At 38.5% G+C, this 16,634-nt stretch overlaps 1 protein-coding gene across 1 annotated transcript in view; it reads left to right on the plus strand.

Moving 5' to 3' along the window:
* The first annotated feature begins 3,106 nt into the window (after nt 1-3,106).
* LOC134535043 (uncharacterized) overlaps nt 3,107-16,634 on the plus strand; it is a 63,064-nt gene continuing 49,536 nt past the window's right edge. Inside the window, exons 1-4 of the mRNA XM_063373879.1 lie at nt 3,107-3,195; nt 11,047-11,553; nt 13,977-14,132; nt 15,997-16,296. Coding sequence (XP_063229949.1) covers nt 11,048-11,553; nt 13,977-14,132; nt 15,997-16,296 — 962 coding nt within the window. The 5' untranslated portion in view covers nt 3,107-3,195; nt 11,047. The remainder of the gene's footprint in view (nt 3,196-11,046; nt 11,554-13,976; nt 14,133-15,996; nt 16,297-16,634) is intronic.

Genomic DNA, 16,634 nt, shown 5'->3' on the forward strand with positions numbered 1-16,634 from the left:
GATTCAGGCCGAGAGAGGGAGTATGGCAATTATACAGAAAGTATACATTTTAGGGGAAAATGGTTAATTTTTTTCTCCTTTTTGAAACCTAACTATAATTCTGTTTACAAATGGTACTTTTGTTTTCTGAGAGCTAGCCGATCAACAGGATTAGCGAACGCGTCGCAAGTATATTCCTCAACGCTGAACATGTAACATTATTTTCCCCCTAGAACGAAAGTATCATTGCCTGCATTTTGACGTGACAACGTCTAATAAATCGATGAACGCTGGCTGCACGTACGAAAAAGTGTCCCGTTACACACATTGTCCTGTTACTTTGTGTCCAGTAACGCTCATTGTACGCTTGCGCCGCATCTATCTTTCTTCCACTCGATTGGAACAACCATCGATTTGACTTTTTCGAGACACATTACACTTGAAACACTCCCATTCGTTTCCTACTTTTCCTGTCATCGTCCTATCCTTAACAGAATAATACAGATTGGAAGAAGTCAAATAGCAAACATGTATAAAAGTTATAGTTAAAATAATCTGTTCGTTAAAGTAAGAAACATATTTGAATTAATGAGTGCAAATGAAAGTAAATTTATCAATTAAATTGTAGATTTCATTTCACTCCTTTGTATCCATACAAAATAATTATAATTCAATAAAAATGATTCAATTTTATTCATAAAAGTATGCAATCATTACATCGATGTTTTGTTATGACGCTGTCACGTTAAACTATCGTCCGTAAACCGACTTTACAGACAACCAATTTTTTTAAGGTTATACTCCTGTAGGGACGTTGAGGTGACATTTTAGTATGCACCAGAAAAATACAATAAAATAAGCACGCATTACACAACTTAAAATCAACACATTAAATGTCCGATGCGCATGAAATCAGAAACTGCTATAGCCACGAGCCGAAAAACCGTCAAGATGGCGGACCCACACATTATATAATATAATATATTAAATTTTAAGGAGCGAGACGGTGGTTATCTGGACTCATGATCCGGACTCGTATCCGAAACTTGGTCCGGCCCTTCTTGATTTCGGATTTCGGGTTCTCCACGTTTTCCGGAAAAACTCACTTGTTAAAAATTTCAAGTTACTTTTTAAAATTTAGTCTGAAACCATCAGATTTTAAAATCTAGCTTGTCAATTGTAGCTACGCAATCTCTATAATAATACTCACAAGTCTCTATAACTTTCTTAAACGCAATACTTTAAGTTTATAAATACGCAGATGAAAAAACCATATTAATATTTTTAATTTAAAAAAATTGTATTAAAGTCCAGATGGTACACAGAATCGTAGAACAACAACTAAAATAAATAGGCAATATAAATTCCTCAGCGAGACATGTACTGTGATTAGAGTACCTAAACTGAAGTGAGGACACCTGAAGGAAAACTTATCCTGAAATCTTTCGGAATGGAGTGGATCAGTAATGGAGAGAAATGCATCCATCAACACAGTTGGAAAGTTGGACACGAGCGAAAATCTACGTCGAACTCTGCTGAGGATTGGACATGGGGAGAAAGGAAAACCAAAGTAACAATTTTGTACGTTCTCTTATTTACTATCTGCACTCGAGTAGCACGCAGTGAAGAATGCCTATACAGAAAAAAAAGTCTCTGTACTTTTACAAAATATTCCTTTGGAAACCAGTTGCCAAGAAATAGTTTGTAATATTACAAGCAAGCTATTGTAATTTTGTACAATAGATGACTATGGTTGTATTTCCATACATGAAATACGTTTTTTTCGAGATAATATTGAGTATTTCTTACGAAAAAGGTGCATAATTTTAAATTTATTTTTGATGTTTCATTCTAATTCGAGCATCATTCCTTTAATCAAATATTTAGTAATTTGACTTTATGTGGTTTTATTATGCACAATTGAGAAAGCTATTCAGGCAACAGTTAACAAATAACTTTAACTAATGTAGGTACTGGGACAACACAAAGCATAAATTCCCGGGTTTTAGAATCCGAACTTAGTACAATCGCGAACACTGTTTTTGTAGTGATACATTTGTTTTCATGAGAATGAAAAAAATGTTCTAATATTTGTAAATTTAACATCAATATTTACGTTCCATTTACAAAAAAAAATTACAATTTAGGCGCATATTTCTGGAGGACTCGATGGTCTTTGTTCTATGGTTACAAAACTACAAATATATTATTTGTTTATAGGGTTTTACGCCCCACCGTGGGTTCGATCATAGTTTCAGGGCATGACTCAAATTTATAATTAGTTAGTGTGCAAAAGTAGTTCAGTGGTTGGTTATGATATTGGAGGTCCCTTCGTATTTAGCCACTGTGTGTAGCAGTGCGAAGCAAAACTCTGCTAAACAAACGAATACACCCGTTCGAAATCTGAGTTTAAACGTTGTAATCAGATGACCCCCATAAATAAACAAAAAATAAAAGACTTCGGATTATTGTGAATGAGTACACTGGAGTGTCCAGAGAAAAATCTTGGTTGCGATAGGCTAGATTGTGTTGTGTACAATAAGTCTCCAAGAGTACTTTCATAAGTTTAGTATAGTACACAATCATTGAACTCTCCACCCAGAAATTATTACCCAGAAAAAATAAAAGCTTTAGTAAGTTCACGTTACGCTGATAATTATTGTGGTGTGAATTATCGTGCTGGCTATTAGAGGTACAAGTTAAATACACTTTTATTAGGCTTATTAAAATAACCGGAAAAATAAGTATCACAAAGAATTGAAAAATCAGTGAAAATTTTTGTGAACCATGACCAATTTCTCGATTTCATACTCATATTAGACACACAGTGAAAACTTTCAAACAGTTCAGTCTACATTGTCGTATGCTTTGTCAGATTTATGAATAAAAAAGTCGAAGTTTTATTACTTTAGAGATAGTGATATGAAATCTGATGACACGAAAACTGCTAAGATAACTGTCAGTCCCAGCTCTATCTCCGATAGATAGGAGATACTGTCTTGTTATTGGGTAATGTCACTATCAGCGTGTCAATATTGGCGGGGCGTAGCCCTCCCCACCCCCTCTTTGCGAGCTCACCACTATTTAAGTCTTATCTGACTATGTAACCACCTACACCCTGTGCAATACCACCGTGTGCTGTGAAATTCGGAAGGAGAAGGCAGTGCAGTGAATTCTCTTGGGACCGCGAATCTGCGAAAAAATTCTACCTGGAAGGTAGGCCTTTAAATACGACTTCAGCTCGTAGTTAGTGATTGATTTGTTTCTGAAAATTGTTTCTATTTACTTTATTGGCGATTCTTCATTCTTTTCAAGTTATTTTTACTTTTACACAAACTGTTTGAAAACTATCTGATATATTTTAACGTCTACAATGTAATATAAAATACATTACAATGAAGAACGATACAAATATTTGATTTTGCACAGATTTATTTACGATTGATTAAATTTTCAGTCGCAAAAATACAAGTTCCAGACTATCCAAATCATGTAAAAATATACTATTCTTTAGATCATTTAAAACGGAAGATAATGTTTTTTGGGTTACGCTTTATTAAATGTCCTCTAAATTAATTTAGTATTTTGTAGCCCTACGTGTGATTAAAAACCATCATAACTTGAAGAAATGTGTTATTTGTTATAAACACACTGTTCCTTTAAAAAAATGTCGAATTATTTATCAACTGTGCATCATGTAGAATGCCAATCTTACATGTATATGTGTGAGAAAGGAGTTGAATTTTATTTCACTTAATGTGAATAGAGCCGTTATGTCTGGACACTTAGAAAGAATGGAAGTTAAGAAAAGAGTTGGGTAGTGTTAAATTTTAAGCAATGCTTGTATGGTATTATGCCGGGAGACTTATTCAGGGACCTTTAACCAAGTTTATTTATGGATCTTTAAGAGCTCGGTAAAGTCGATTGCTGCTATTTGCTTCCCCCCCCCCCCAATTCCTAACCGGCCATGATTCGTACTAAACGTCTCATTAGAAGCATCTTTAGCCGAATAAGCTTCTAACCCTGGAACTGGAGAGTCAGAAGTCATCCACGCTGACCTGTGGATCAGCAAGCCCGCCGACGGGAATTTACAGAAAAGTGAATATGTTCGGTATCCTTGCAAACACGCCATTTACGAATACTTACGAACTATACTTCCGAACTCGCCAACTGAGTTGTGTGAGATTTGGTTAGCAAAGGATGAGTACGTTCTCTCGAGCACGTAAAGCAAATGTGAACTCATCTTTGTTGTTATGGTGGGATGGGGGTTAGGTGGTAAAAATAAGTTTAAAAGTTTTATATTGAGGAATTCGAAACAGGAAAGTGATTACGGGGCAAGGGTATTACAGTAGAATCCTATTTCATTTTTCAGTCACAGTATTTTCGTCAAAATATTAAAAGTAAAAAGTCCCTGTATATAACATTTATAACATCGTAAATTAAGTTTTAAAACAAAAAATTAAAAGTTATTTTTTCATTGTAATAATCATCATCTAAGTAGTCAAATACTGTTCTGTGTCAAAACCGAAAGTCAATTACACGGAGGATTTCTAAAAAAAAAAAAAAAAAAGGATATTTAAATTTTAAAGGAAATATCCTAGAAGTTATGATCCAATAGAAGCAATATCAATAGAAGCAGATTTATTATAGGAATTTAGTAAAATTGTCTGAATGGTTCCAGAAAAAACTCTTAATAAAAATACAGTAACAATACTGTTTAAAATTATTCATGAATCATCTGTAAAATAAAAATATAAAATTTATTTATGTTATAGGAAATAGATCATGAGGCTTTAGCAAATGCTTATAGAATTTTCCTGCATATAATTATCTTTTGTTCCTTGTATACCATTAACAGTTTTTTCCTGTACATGTTAATCATTATAAATAACCGTTTAGTTTTTTCGTAATAACTGGAGGATGTCTGGACGCCAAAGATAACCTCTTTCCAGCATCATTTAAGATACACTTATAGTCTTCTTGAGATTGTTAATATAGTGACTACTGATAATATCATATCATTTGTAGTTATTAAGAAAAAAATATGAGTGAGTATTTCAGTATTCTAACCTCGTAACGAACAAATTAATGTATTCTCACGTTAAAAGTACGCTTATAATATGAAACACGCACACGAAATGTAACGTAGAATTCTTTAAAATAATTCCGAGCGTGAGAAATAACGAAAATTGTGTTTTCAACTACATTTCTTGACGCATATCACACGTTGTTTCAGCATCCGCCGCTAGAATACGCTGCCGGAGCAGCTACGTTCACTATCGAATCATTCCATTTGCAGACCGAAATATTAAACTATGCAATGAAACAGCTCTGATAAAAGCGAAAAAAAAAAAAACCCTTGTGTTGCAAATACATTTATAACTCGGACACGAAAATTAACGTAGAATTCTTTAAAATAAAATATTAACCTTAAATATTTTAAAACACATATTATATTACGAAGTACATGTTTGTATATTTGTTTTTGTTCAAACGACTAAAATCTGTCTATAGGTAGTTCCTACAAAAACAACTTTAAAAATTTCATAACGAAATTCTTTTCATTTTCATGATGTCTAATATATGTGGGCTAACAATTTGTGTGTCTCTACAGTATGATCAACGCTGCGATATTTATACATTTCCATGTTAACTAGTAATTTTCAAAATTGTAATGCTTTTTTTTAAGCTTTCGTTATTTATCTATGACTATAAATTATAGCATAAAGTATTACAGAATAGTTGTACTATTATAAAAAAAATATGTCTAATATCTATGAGCGTTGTAAATTGTGCGATGTTTACAAAAGCAACATATACCAATGAATCTCGAGGATTCGTTATTTTTTCGAGATTCCTGAGACATCCACTCTTTGGCAGCACAGTGGTTACACATTCCCGTTCTTTCGACTTCCGTTCCATTTACGAAATTACTCTTACAAAATGCCGTATACCATAGCTAAGATGTTTTCACATCAAAATACATATTTTTCTTAAATTTAAAATTTCTGGCTTATAACTTTATAAAGTCACTTCGAAATAAATATTTTTTTTGGCTTTTTATTGAATTGTATTCAATTTAAACTTCGCACCAATAAAAAAAAAAGGAATTGTAAACATAATTCTAGAACAGAAATAATGTTCCAATGGATGCAGATATCTTTAAACTGTACTTCATTTATTATTAGGGCTTTTACATGTTGGCTATCAGAAATCGATTAAAATTTTTGATTGTTTTTAAAAATATCATAATAAATAACAGTAGAGTATAAAATAATGATGATTTACAATGTTAAAAATTTTCAACTTTAATTAACGAAGAACGCTAGTTACTTTTTTTCCAAGGATCTTTGTAAATTTACGGTTCTCTTTGTAGATTTATGGACGTTGAGTTCACTTCCTTTCGACTTGAATCCAAAAGAAATTTCTTCATATATTAGCAAAATAATTGAAAACTGGGTACGTCTACAGCAAAAAACACTTTTATATTGTCCACGTGTGTGTTTGTTTGCCTTTGTTTAGAACGAAATATACGAGGAAGTCAAAATACGGCTTAATTTCTACGAAGATTCAGTTTAAAGTGAAGAACTCTTCGTTTATTTAAGTTATATTCTTGCTTGAAAATTCCGTAAATTCACTGTTAGTTTTAGAAGTGTAGTTTGTGTGTCTTTTGAAGTACCACCCCTACTAATATTATAAATGCGAAAATGTGTTTGTATGTTTGTCCTTTTTTCAAGAAGCAAGAGAGCAATGGATCGACATGTTTTTTTGCATATAGATAGTTTACGGGCTGGATAGTGACATAGACTACATATAGGTGGTTACGAAATTCCATCCCTAAGGGGGTGAAACAGGGGTAAATTCATTTTTATAATAGAAAATCATCGGAGGTATGTCATGGAAATAGAAACAGTGAATTTGTGTAATTTCTCTATGTCCGCCACACGGTCATATAGTAAGGTCTGGCAGCTTCCTATCCTTCTCCTTTGCGAAACCCATCAGCTTTGTGAAGCTCGCGGCAGCTAGCGAACTTAAAGGTGCTAATAAGAATTTAGTTTAGAACTTCGTCAATATATGACGTTGCCTTGAATTTGTAACGCGCTATCGTTCGGTGCGTCCGTCACGTCTTGCCTAGTTGTTACCTGCCTTCACACAAAATGAAGCTGAAGATTAGCGTCGCAGTTTTGCTGATCTGTAGCCTTGATGCACCGAGATTGTGCAATCTATTTTGACTTAATATCAAAATTTCCCATTTTTCAAGTGTATGTCCTGCCAACTTGAAGCCCGTTAATGACGTTCCTTATACTATGATGTGTTTAGCCCGGGCAACGTCGAGTACTTCAGAATAGTATGCAAAGAAGCACACATGACATTGAAAACATTAGCACATTTCGGCAGTTCTGCTGGTAAAACTGAAAGCCAACGTTGGAGACACGCTTAGAAGGTAAGAGTCTGTCTGCATCACGTATCACGTGGGAAGCGCAGGCTCTAGGGAAATGGCGACCAACGGGTTATCGTCCTTCCCGCTATCAGTCCAGGCATCTGATAACGGCTTGTGTACACCCGCGAGGCGGTCGATAGCGCCGTCCAGACTTGCTACCGCCGATCGAACGTAATGTATGTCCCCAAAAGAACGTCCAGTATGTCCCCAAAAGAACGTCCAGTATGTCCCCAAAAGAACGTCCAGTATGTTCCCAAAAGAACGTTTAGTATGTCCCCAAAATAACGTCCAGTATGTCCCCAAAAGAACGTCCAGTATGTCCCCAAACGAACGTCCAGTATGTCCCCAAAAGAACGTCCAGTATGTCCCCAAAAGAACGTCCAGTATGTTCCCAAAAGAACGTTTAGTATGTCCCCAAAATAACGTCCAGTATGTCCCCAAAAGAACGTCCAGTATGTCCCCAAACGAACGTCCAGTATGTCCCCAAAAGAACGTCCAGTATGTCCCCAAAAGAACGTACAGTATGTTCCCAAAAGAACGTCACAGTCATCAAAACCAATAGTATCAGCTGTGAGCATTGTTTTGCGTCGGTTCGAGGTCACAATTAAAGAGTAACTCAAACATTTTTAGATAATAGCATGCGCGAGTACTTCTTTGCCCTTTTTTTTCTCTCCCTCGCTTGCAGCGCGAAAGAATGTCTCTATTCCCCAATTAGTAGAGGGCGAACATGTAAACTCTATTTGGTGACAGGATGGAGCCCTTCCCAATTGTAATCTCTTTGTACGAGAGTGGTTGAACGTTGTTGTCTCTGACCGTTGGATTGGTCGTAATGACAGAGCTCTTTTTTGCTGGCCTCCACGTCCACATGACATAACACCATGCGATATTTTTTTTTGTGGTGAAGGGGGGGGGGGCTTTATGAAAATATCGTGACTAAGTGTCGCCGCTACCTAAATATTGCCGTAGTTGTTACACAGATTTGAAGAGGTCGTTGCTTCCATTACTCCGGACGCGTTAACCAAAGTGGGGGAAGGCATAGACTGTAGGTTGGATGTGTGCCGTATAACTAATTTTGCACGTATTGAACATTTGTAAGAAAAGCGAGGTTAGTTTACCTTCAATTTTATTTATGGTTTTTTGTAAATAGTCTAAATTAAACTGTAATAATACCTATACCAGCAGTGCACAAATTTATGTCCGAGCACAGGGTTCAGGTTGTAGTGCCTGGTGCCGGTCCACCATCTTGGATTGTGACGTCAAGGTGGCCATCTTGGATGACCTTGTCCTTTGACCTTGACCATGACCTTGACCTTAAAAAATTGCCAAAATTTGTCCAAAATGGTTATAAATTTGCCCATAAACCGCCAAATACCGCCAAAATTTCCAGTTTTTTGGAAAAGAATTTCGTCAAAAAATCTCAAATAATTTTGAAAAATAACAATTTTCTCTGCTTCAAGAGAAAAATTCCCGTTTTGAGTGAAAATTTGTCCATTTTAGTCCTCGAAAATGCCAAAGGCTTGAAAAGTCCATAATGAGGCTTAAGAATCCATATCTACAGCCTCCATAAGCCTCCGAGGTTATGACATTGAAAATTAGGATGACATGGCACCCATTTTAAATTATGACGTCACCGTTGCAATTTGCGTTACAGCCGACATCTTGGAAATCACTAATATATGTGCTAGAAATTCGGATTAAAAAATATATAAAAAATTTGGTTGATAAAAAATTAATGATTTATCATTTAGAAATGCACTTATGTCATGAAGTTTTCGGTTGGAACCCGGCGAGGACAAAAATAAAAAATGGCGACAGATCCTTTCTCCACATAATCCACCAGTAGATTGACCTTCCACCACTTATTCCACGGTATATACAGTGTCCACAAAAAACCTTTACAAATTAAAACCTGAATAAAAATATAATGTGACAAGGTGTCTGGATGGGGTTTGTGGCATTGTGATCAGAATCTCTCCAAGTTTTTATGTGAATTTAGTCTAGTTGTTCAGTCAGTAAATCTCAATATGTGCGCCATTAGTTGCGCGCAGCACATCAAGCCTATAAACGATTTCCTTCCATGTTCGCTCAAGAAGTCCTGCATCAATGGAGGCTACAGCTTGCACGATACTCCTCTTCAGCTCATCGATGTTGGGAACATTTGAATGGTACACACGATCCTTAACATAACCCCAAAGAAAGCAATCAAGTGGGGTTATGTCAGGCGAACGAGGTGGCCACGGTATCGGACCATCTCTTCCGATCCACCTGTCAGGAAATTGTTCATTGAGATAGGCACGAACTGCCATTCCCCAGTGAGGTGGTGCGCCATCCTGCTGAAGGATGACATACCGTTGAATTCCATCCAACTGTGGGACAGCAAATTCAGTACGCATATCGAGATAGACATTGGCTGTGATTGTTTTTTTCGGCAAAGAAGAATGGCCCAATTATTCGAGTGCTCATTAGCCCGCACCACACGTTAACTTTTAGGCTATCGCGCACAAGTGCTCTGGAGGCATGTGGGTTCTCAGATCCCCATATCCTCACATTGTGCCTGTTTAGTAGACCTGACACATGAAACGTTGCCTCGTCAGTGAACAGAATGTGTTCAAGAAAATCTTCCTCCACGTCCATTCGAGCCAGCATATCTGTAGCGAAAGCCTTTCGGCGTGGTCCTTCCGATGGCTGAAGAGCTTCTAACAACTGCACTTTGTAAGCGTACAGTCTCAGGTTTTTGTGAAGAACTTGGTGAACAGTGGAACGAGGTAACTCCAATTGTCTCGCGGCGGTACGAATCGACTTACCGGGGCTCCGGAAAAAGGCCTCACGAACACGTTCAATGTCTCCCGCACATGTGCTTGGCCGACCATTGCCTTTTTGCTGCAGAACATTCCCTGTCACCATAAATTTTTTGTTCCACTCACGAATTGTGGGTCGTGAAGGTGGTTCTCTCGCATATTTGGTCCTAAAGTTCCGTTGCACCTGCGTATCTGATTTTGTTTCGATGAACCAGGATACACATTGCGCTTTCTCTTGGGGTGTCTTGAGATGTATGGATGTCAGTTAACATTCACAACTGCAACAAACAGAAAAAAAATTCACATAAAAACTTTGAGAGATTCTGATCACAATGCCACAAACCCCATCCAGATACCTTGTCACATAATTTTTTTATTTAGGTTTGAAGTTGCAAAGATCTTTTGTGGACACCCTGTATATCGCCAGATAGTATGACGTCATGTCCTCCATCTTGTTTTCGTCTACTAGAGGCCGAGATTTTGTTTTCATCTACTAGAGTGCACTGCCGCCATGTTAGATCCACGCTACAGTGCAGCAATCATTTTTTTTATTACTATGATGCCCGCCATCTTGAAATTTTGAACGCCATATTGGAAAATCGTAATAGATTAGCTACAAATTCAGGAAAAATTCCAAAATTCATTAAAAAAAATTTCAATCAATGTACTAATGGATTAGATCAGTACTTGTCCTCGAATCGATACTTGATCGATGCAGATATTTTAATTTTATTCAATAAAATATGGCGGAGAGTCCTAGAGATGGCTTGTTTTCCTCTACTGCCAGCCTCCAGTATGCCGTTCCGTTGAGCTACCGCTCTGTTGCAGGATGTTGCCCTCGGCGGCGGTGTTGCTGGCCGCAGCGGTCGCCTGCACCGCGGCCACGCCCAGGAAGTGGGCGCTCCCCGCCGACCCCGCGCTGCTGGCCGCCTCGGCCGACGACCCCAGCTACCGCCTGCCCTCGGACCTGCTACCGCTGCACTACGACCTGAGGCTGCGCCCCAACCTCGCGGGCGACTTCCAGTTCCACGGCTCCGTGGCGGTCGCCCTGCGCGTCCTGGCGGCCACCCCCAATGTGACCTTGCACGCGGAGGACCTCGAGGTGGAGGGGGACTCGGTGTCGGTGACGACCTCCGGCGCGGAGGGGCAGGGGGAGGAGGTCGAGGTCACGACCCGGTCGCGGGACGAGGACAGGAGCTTCTACACGGTGACCTTGGACAGCCCGTTGAAGGTCGGCGGGGAGTACACGCTGAGGATGAACTACACCGGCCACCACCGCGACTCCATGCGGGGGTTCTACCGCAGCTCGTACCTGGACCAGGACAACAACACCGCGTGAGTACGCCAGGGACTAGCTCAACCCTTGGCTACACTTGTAACTACTGTACTTTTACGAAATATTCCTTTGGAAACCAGTTGACAAGAAATAGTTGGTAATATTTCATAAAATATATTGTAAATTAATACAACACTCGGCTTTGGTTTTTTTTGTTGCGTATATGAAATGCATTTTTCGAGATAATACCTTTGAATATATATACTGTATAGAAGTCGCGAGTGGATAGGATCTACTCTACGTTTTTCAGAAGCGTATGATCAGCAGCTTGGGAACTTTACCGCTGCAGTGCGCTGCCGTAACGCCCTGTATCGTCTTAGTTGTTATTTGCACGTTAGAGCGCAGCACTGTCGCCCGCTGTCATTCCCCGCACCACCCACCAATCATTCACTGCAGCTCAAGGTCCTTCAACGGGAAGGGGAAGGGGTGTTGGAAGAGTTCGACACTTGTCCGCTAGGGACCACCACAAGTCGATGCCCTAGAGATGGTGGCGATTGCGGCGGTGAATTAACCAACTACCTCAAACCGTATTAGAAATTTTAACCTGGGCTGGCGACTTCTATACAGTATATATATATATTCAAAGATAATACTGAGTATTTCTTAGGAAAATGTAATCATAATTTAATTTTTCATCGATGTTTTATTAAAAAAAAATTTAACCTATAAAAAATAAAACCGAATAGTCAAGAATTGGATTTAGTTTCGTTTTATTATGCCTATCTACTTAAAAATACAACTGATTAAAATCAAGTTTTTTTTTTAAATTCATAATTCTTGATTCAGGTTGTTTAAAAATTTTACTTTGAATGCATTTAAGGTTTTTCAATTAAATGATGCGTTCTACTTATCTTGATGTTCTATTTCATTTTTAAAATTTTGATTTCTAGCTATATAACAAGACATAACACAAATTGCGAATTAAAATTTAATATTTATAAATAAACACTAATATTACTGGAAAATATGCATCAAAACATATTTAATGAAAAAAGTTATTTTTTACTGAGTGCTATTGCCTCAAATAAAATTTTGACATTTTGAATAGATTAATGTGTAATCATTTGCATGCGTAATGCAAAGACACACATAGCAGGTTGTTTTCTAACTGTATTTTATATTTGTGTTATAATCCTAGATGTAACAGTCTAAAATGTAAAAAATGTGTACGCTATTGTAAAAAAAAAAAAAACTACATGCATGAGTAACTCTGGTTTATTATCTTTCGAGGCCAGTGATGTGTACCCAACGAGAATATCTCACTAGTTAAGTAAACAAATAACCTGGCTACACCTTACATAAAAAAAAATTGGAGTACGTAGGCAAACATTATTTGTCTTGTGTCGAAAAATAAGCACTGATGTTATGAAAGCTATTTGATTATTATTTTATTTGACATTTCTGAAATTTACAGTGATTTTTTTACGGTACTTTTGTAATGTATTTATTTTGACTCTTGTTATTAATATAGTTTTCATTTGACTAGTGTCCCGCTCATAAAGAAATTGCCGTGACCCCTTTTTACTTTATTGTTATCCATTGTTTCATTGAAATTTTGAACTTTGTCTGTACTTTTTTTTTTTAAAAAACAGGCATTATTCAATGAAATTTTTTTAAATATTATTTTTACTTTTGGTTTCGGTGCGTCTGTGCGTCTGACGATGTGACGCCAGCTATTCATGGTACTTACACAATATATTTCACGATTGTGACATAAAAAATAGCAGTTGTGATGTTTAGAATCACATGTAATCAACATTTTAATGTTCTGGTTAAACATTTTCTCTTAAAAAGTACCATCGCTCATCAGGTCATCCACAGTTCCAAGTGACGATGTGGCGCACCAAACAGATCGGACGATTTATGCTTTCTGAAATTTCGAACGTTTGTTAAACTGAAAACGCCATGAGGTACTAGTAAAATATGGGCGAAATAGCTAATTAGTAGGGCCATGAAAATTTCGTGAAAAGATCCCGAGAGTAGCTGGAAGTTAAAACACTGTAGCATCGTCTGTGTTTCGTGATTGGGTGAGTTACTTTGAGGTGCATGTCGATTGTTACAACAACCAATCACACTAATTCAGTGTGGAAGCAAACAACTCGTCCTTAGTGGCCCGTGCAAACAAGGCAACGACTTCTCTCGCAGACGGCCGCCAATCACAAGGAAGAAACCGCTGGTGTGGGTATACCTTGTCGCAATCTAGTAGGCGTTCAGATTTTTTCGCGAAAATTTCCTGCCCCTACTAATTAGAGTAGATTTCCACATACATAAAATGATCAGCAGGAGCAACATGTAACTACATGGCAAGGCCAATACCTCACGGTTATGAACATAATTCACGAGACCGCTCCCTGAGACGGTAGCTGAAGCTGGTAGAGCTGTGAGAGGTTGTGTGACTGGTGGTCTCTGTGCTGGACCGCAGGTGGCTGGCGACCACCCACTTCGAGCCGACGGCCGCCAGGAGGGCGTTCCCCTGCTTCGACGAGCCGGCGCTGAAGGCCACGTTCCGTGTCAGCATCGCCGCCCCGCCGGGCCTGCGCGCCATCTCCAACACTCCCGTGGCCAGATTACAGCCCGAGTGAGTGTGCCGTCAGCATCCCGGGCACTGCAGGTCCATCGGTACAAGTCTACCATTGCAAGACTTGATGTAAGCTTTTGGACATACGCCATTGCTGAAGCACATGTATGTCTGTAGAAGAAAACTACAAAAACACAAAAGACAAAAACACTAATTAACACTAACAGGAATATGGTCACAAATAAAAAAGAAAAACAAAGAAAATTGACTAACAGAACGAAAAAAACCCACAAATGCTGACAGCACAAAAATATTGAACAAAAAAATTCAGTACAACAGTTGAAACGAGACAAAAACACAGCAAAACGAAAATACGAAACAAACACAATAGTGTGTGTTTTTTGTAGTTTTCTTCTACAGACATACATTTGCTTTAGCAATGGCGTATGTCCAAAAGCTTACATCAAGTCATGCACTCCCATTGCACAAATCTTTCAAAGATAATCTACCATTGCAAGTTAAACATGGGCCACCATTTATCTCGCGCCGAGAATAGATAACACAGGTTGATTTAAAGAGTTGAGTAAAGCTGGAACCTAAATGCACTACCCTCAATATGGAATAGAGTTTGTTACAACGTCGACTAGAAATGGATCCCAGCAGACGTCATCGAGGTTCTTCCAGCATCCTTGGCATTGCAGGTCCAAGCTAATAATAAACATTGGTACAAGTCTAGAATGTAACAAGTTAAGACGTGACACCTTTTTTACCCCTTACGCCACACCCCGTGCATGCAGGCACATGCCATGATATTTCGAATTTTAGTTCTGATCTAGATTTTCGGATAACGTGGCACGGGGACGTAACTAGACTGGTTTCCACCCGGGGCAAGAACTCATTTTGGGCGCCCCAACTGTATTAGTCCGATCTGTCTCCATTTGTGTTGTCCAGATCACGTTTTCAGTTTCATGGTTGGGCACAGGCGGTCCTCAATTTTGCGGGTACCAGTATTATATATATATATTACGAAGACCCTCCCGGGAAATTTATTGAATAAATGAACACTTTCAAAAAAAATCAGCCGGAAACTTACATTTCAATTATGGTTTCGCCAATTTTACTTAAGTAATGTTAATATTCTTTCCTGATAAATTATCTTCGGGTCAGTTATATAAATGATCTCTCTTTCAAACTCCAGTGGAATTGCAAGCTTATACTTGGCAATAAAATATTTTAAAGTTTTTCTAATATGAAATCATGACTGGGAATATGCATTGACCAGCACTTTTATTTACATGCTAATGCAATTTTAATTTTCCTTTTTCCTTTTTCCATTCTCGTCCATGTCATTGTGTACGTCTGTGCATCACTGTGTCTTCCAGGTTAGTTGTTGATTTTTCTTTCTTTCCGAGTTTACAACAGTCCGGCCGAACGTGATACTGCTTCGAACAGACCCCCATGCCAATGTAAAAGTGCCTAGTGGCCTTTGCTCAAGAAGAAGATAATTTGGAAGAAAGAAGAATTCGGAAGAAAATAATTTGGCAACACGTACCATATCGAGATGACTCCCATACCAATGTCCACATGCCTAGTGGCCTTTGCTCAAGAGGAACCTCTGTCAGCAGAAAATAGTCCGGCCACATGTCGTACCACTTAGAGCGGACTCACATGCCAATGATGTCCACATGCCTAATGGACTTTGATCAAGAGGAACCTCTTCGGAAGAAAAGAGCTCGGCCGTACTTTTTCCCACTTCAATCAAACTACCGTGCCAATTTTTATGTGCCCATGCTTGTTTTTTGCTCACGAGAAAACTCTGTCGGCAGAAAAGAGTCCAGTCACATGTGGTACCGCTTAGAGCAGACCTCCTGGCCCATGTCCACGTGCCTAATGGTCTTTGCTCACTAGGAACCTCTGTCCACAGAAAGGAGTCCGGCCGCACGTGGTACCACTTCGAGCAGACCCCCATGCCCATGTCCACGTACCTGGTGGCCTTCGTGGTGTCGGCCTTCGATAACACGACCTCCGCGGACGGCTTCGCCTCCGTGTGGCTGCAGCCGGGCCTCGAGTCTCAGGGAAGGTTCTCCGCGGAGTTTGGCCCCGAGGTGATCCGGGCCATGGAGAACTTCACGCAGGTCCCGTACTTCCTGCCCAAGATGGACGAGGTGTCCGTGCCGGACTTCTCGGCCGGAGCCATGGAGAACTACGGCATAGTGACTTTCAGGTGAGGAGCGGGTTTCAACTCTGCACATTGTTTTTTGAAATTCTTAAGAAGGACATATTTCAACAGTTTTTTTGCCATAACAATTTGATATCGTTCAATAATTAATTTTTTTGTTTTTGTTAAGGTAGATAACTCATATTTAGAATTTTTCACTGTCCATAACATACACTGTACATTTTTGTAATTGAAACAGAAATTTTCATGTAAAACTAAAGATATTTTTAAATTCGTATATTTACATTAAAACAACTTATCACTTCAAAATATTTTTTGAGGTAATTCTGCGTTTGGATTCTTACCTAAGTAGTATTAACTGCACATATTACTAACGCATAATA

Source organism: Bacillus rossius, chromosome 8 (genome assembly GCF_032445375.1).
Source record: "Bacillus rossius redtenbacheri isolate Brsri chromosome 8, Brsri_v3, whole genome shotgun sequence".
Taxonomy (NCBI): domain Eukaryota; kingdom Metazoa; phylum Arthropoda; class Insecta; order Phasmatodea; family Bacillidae; genus Bacillus; species Bacillus rossius.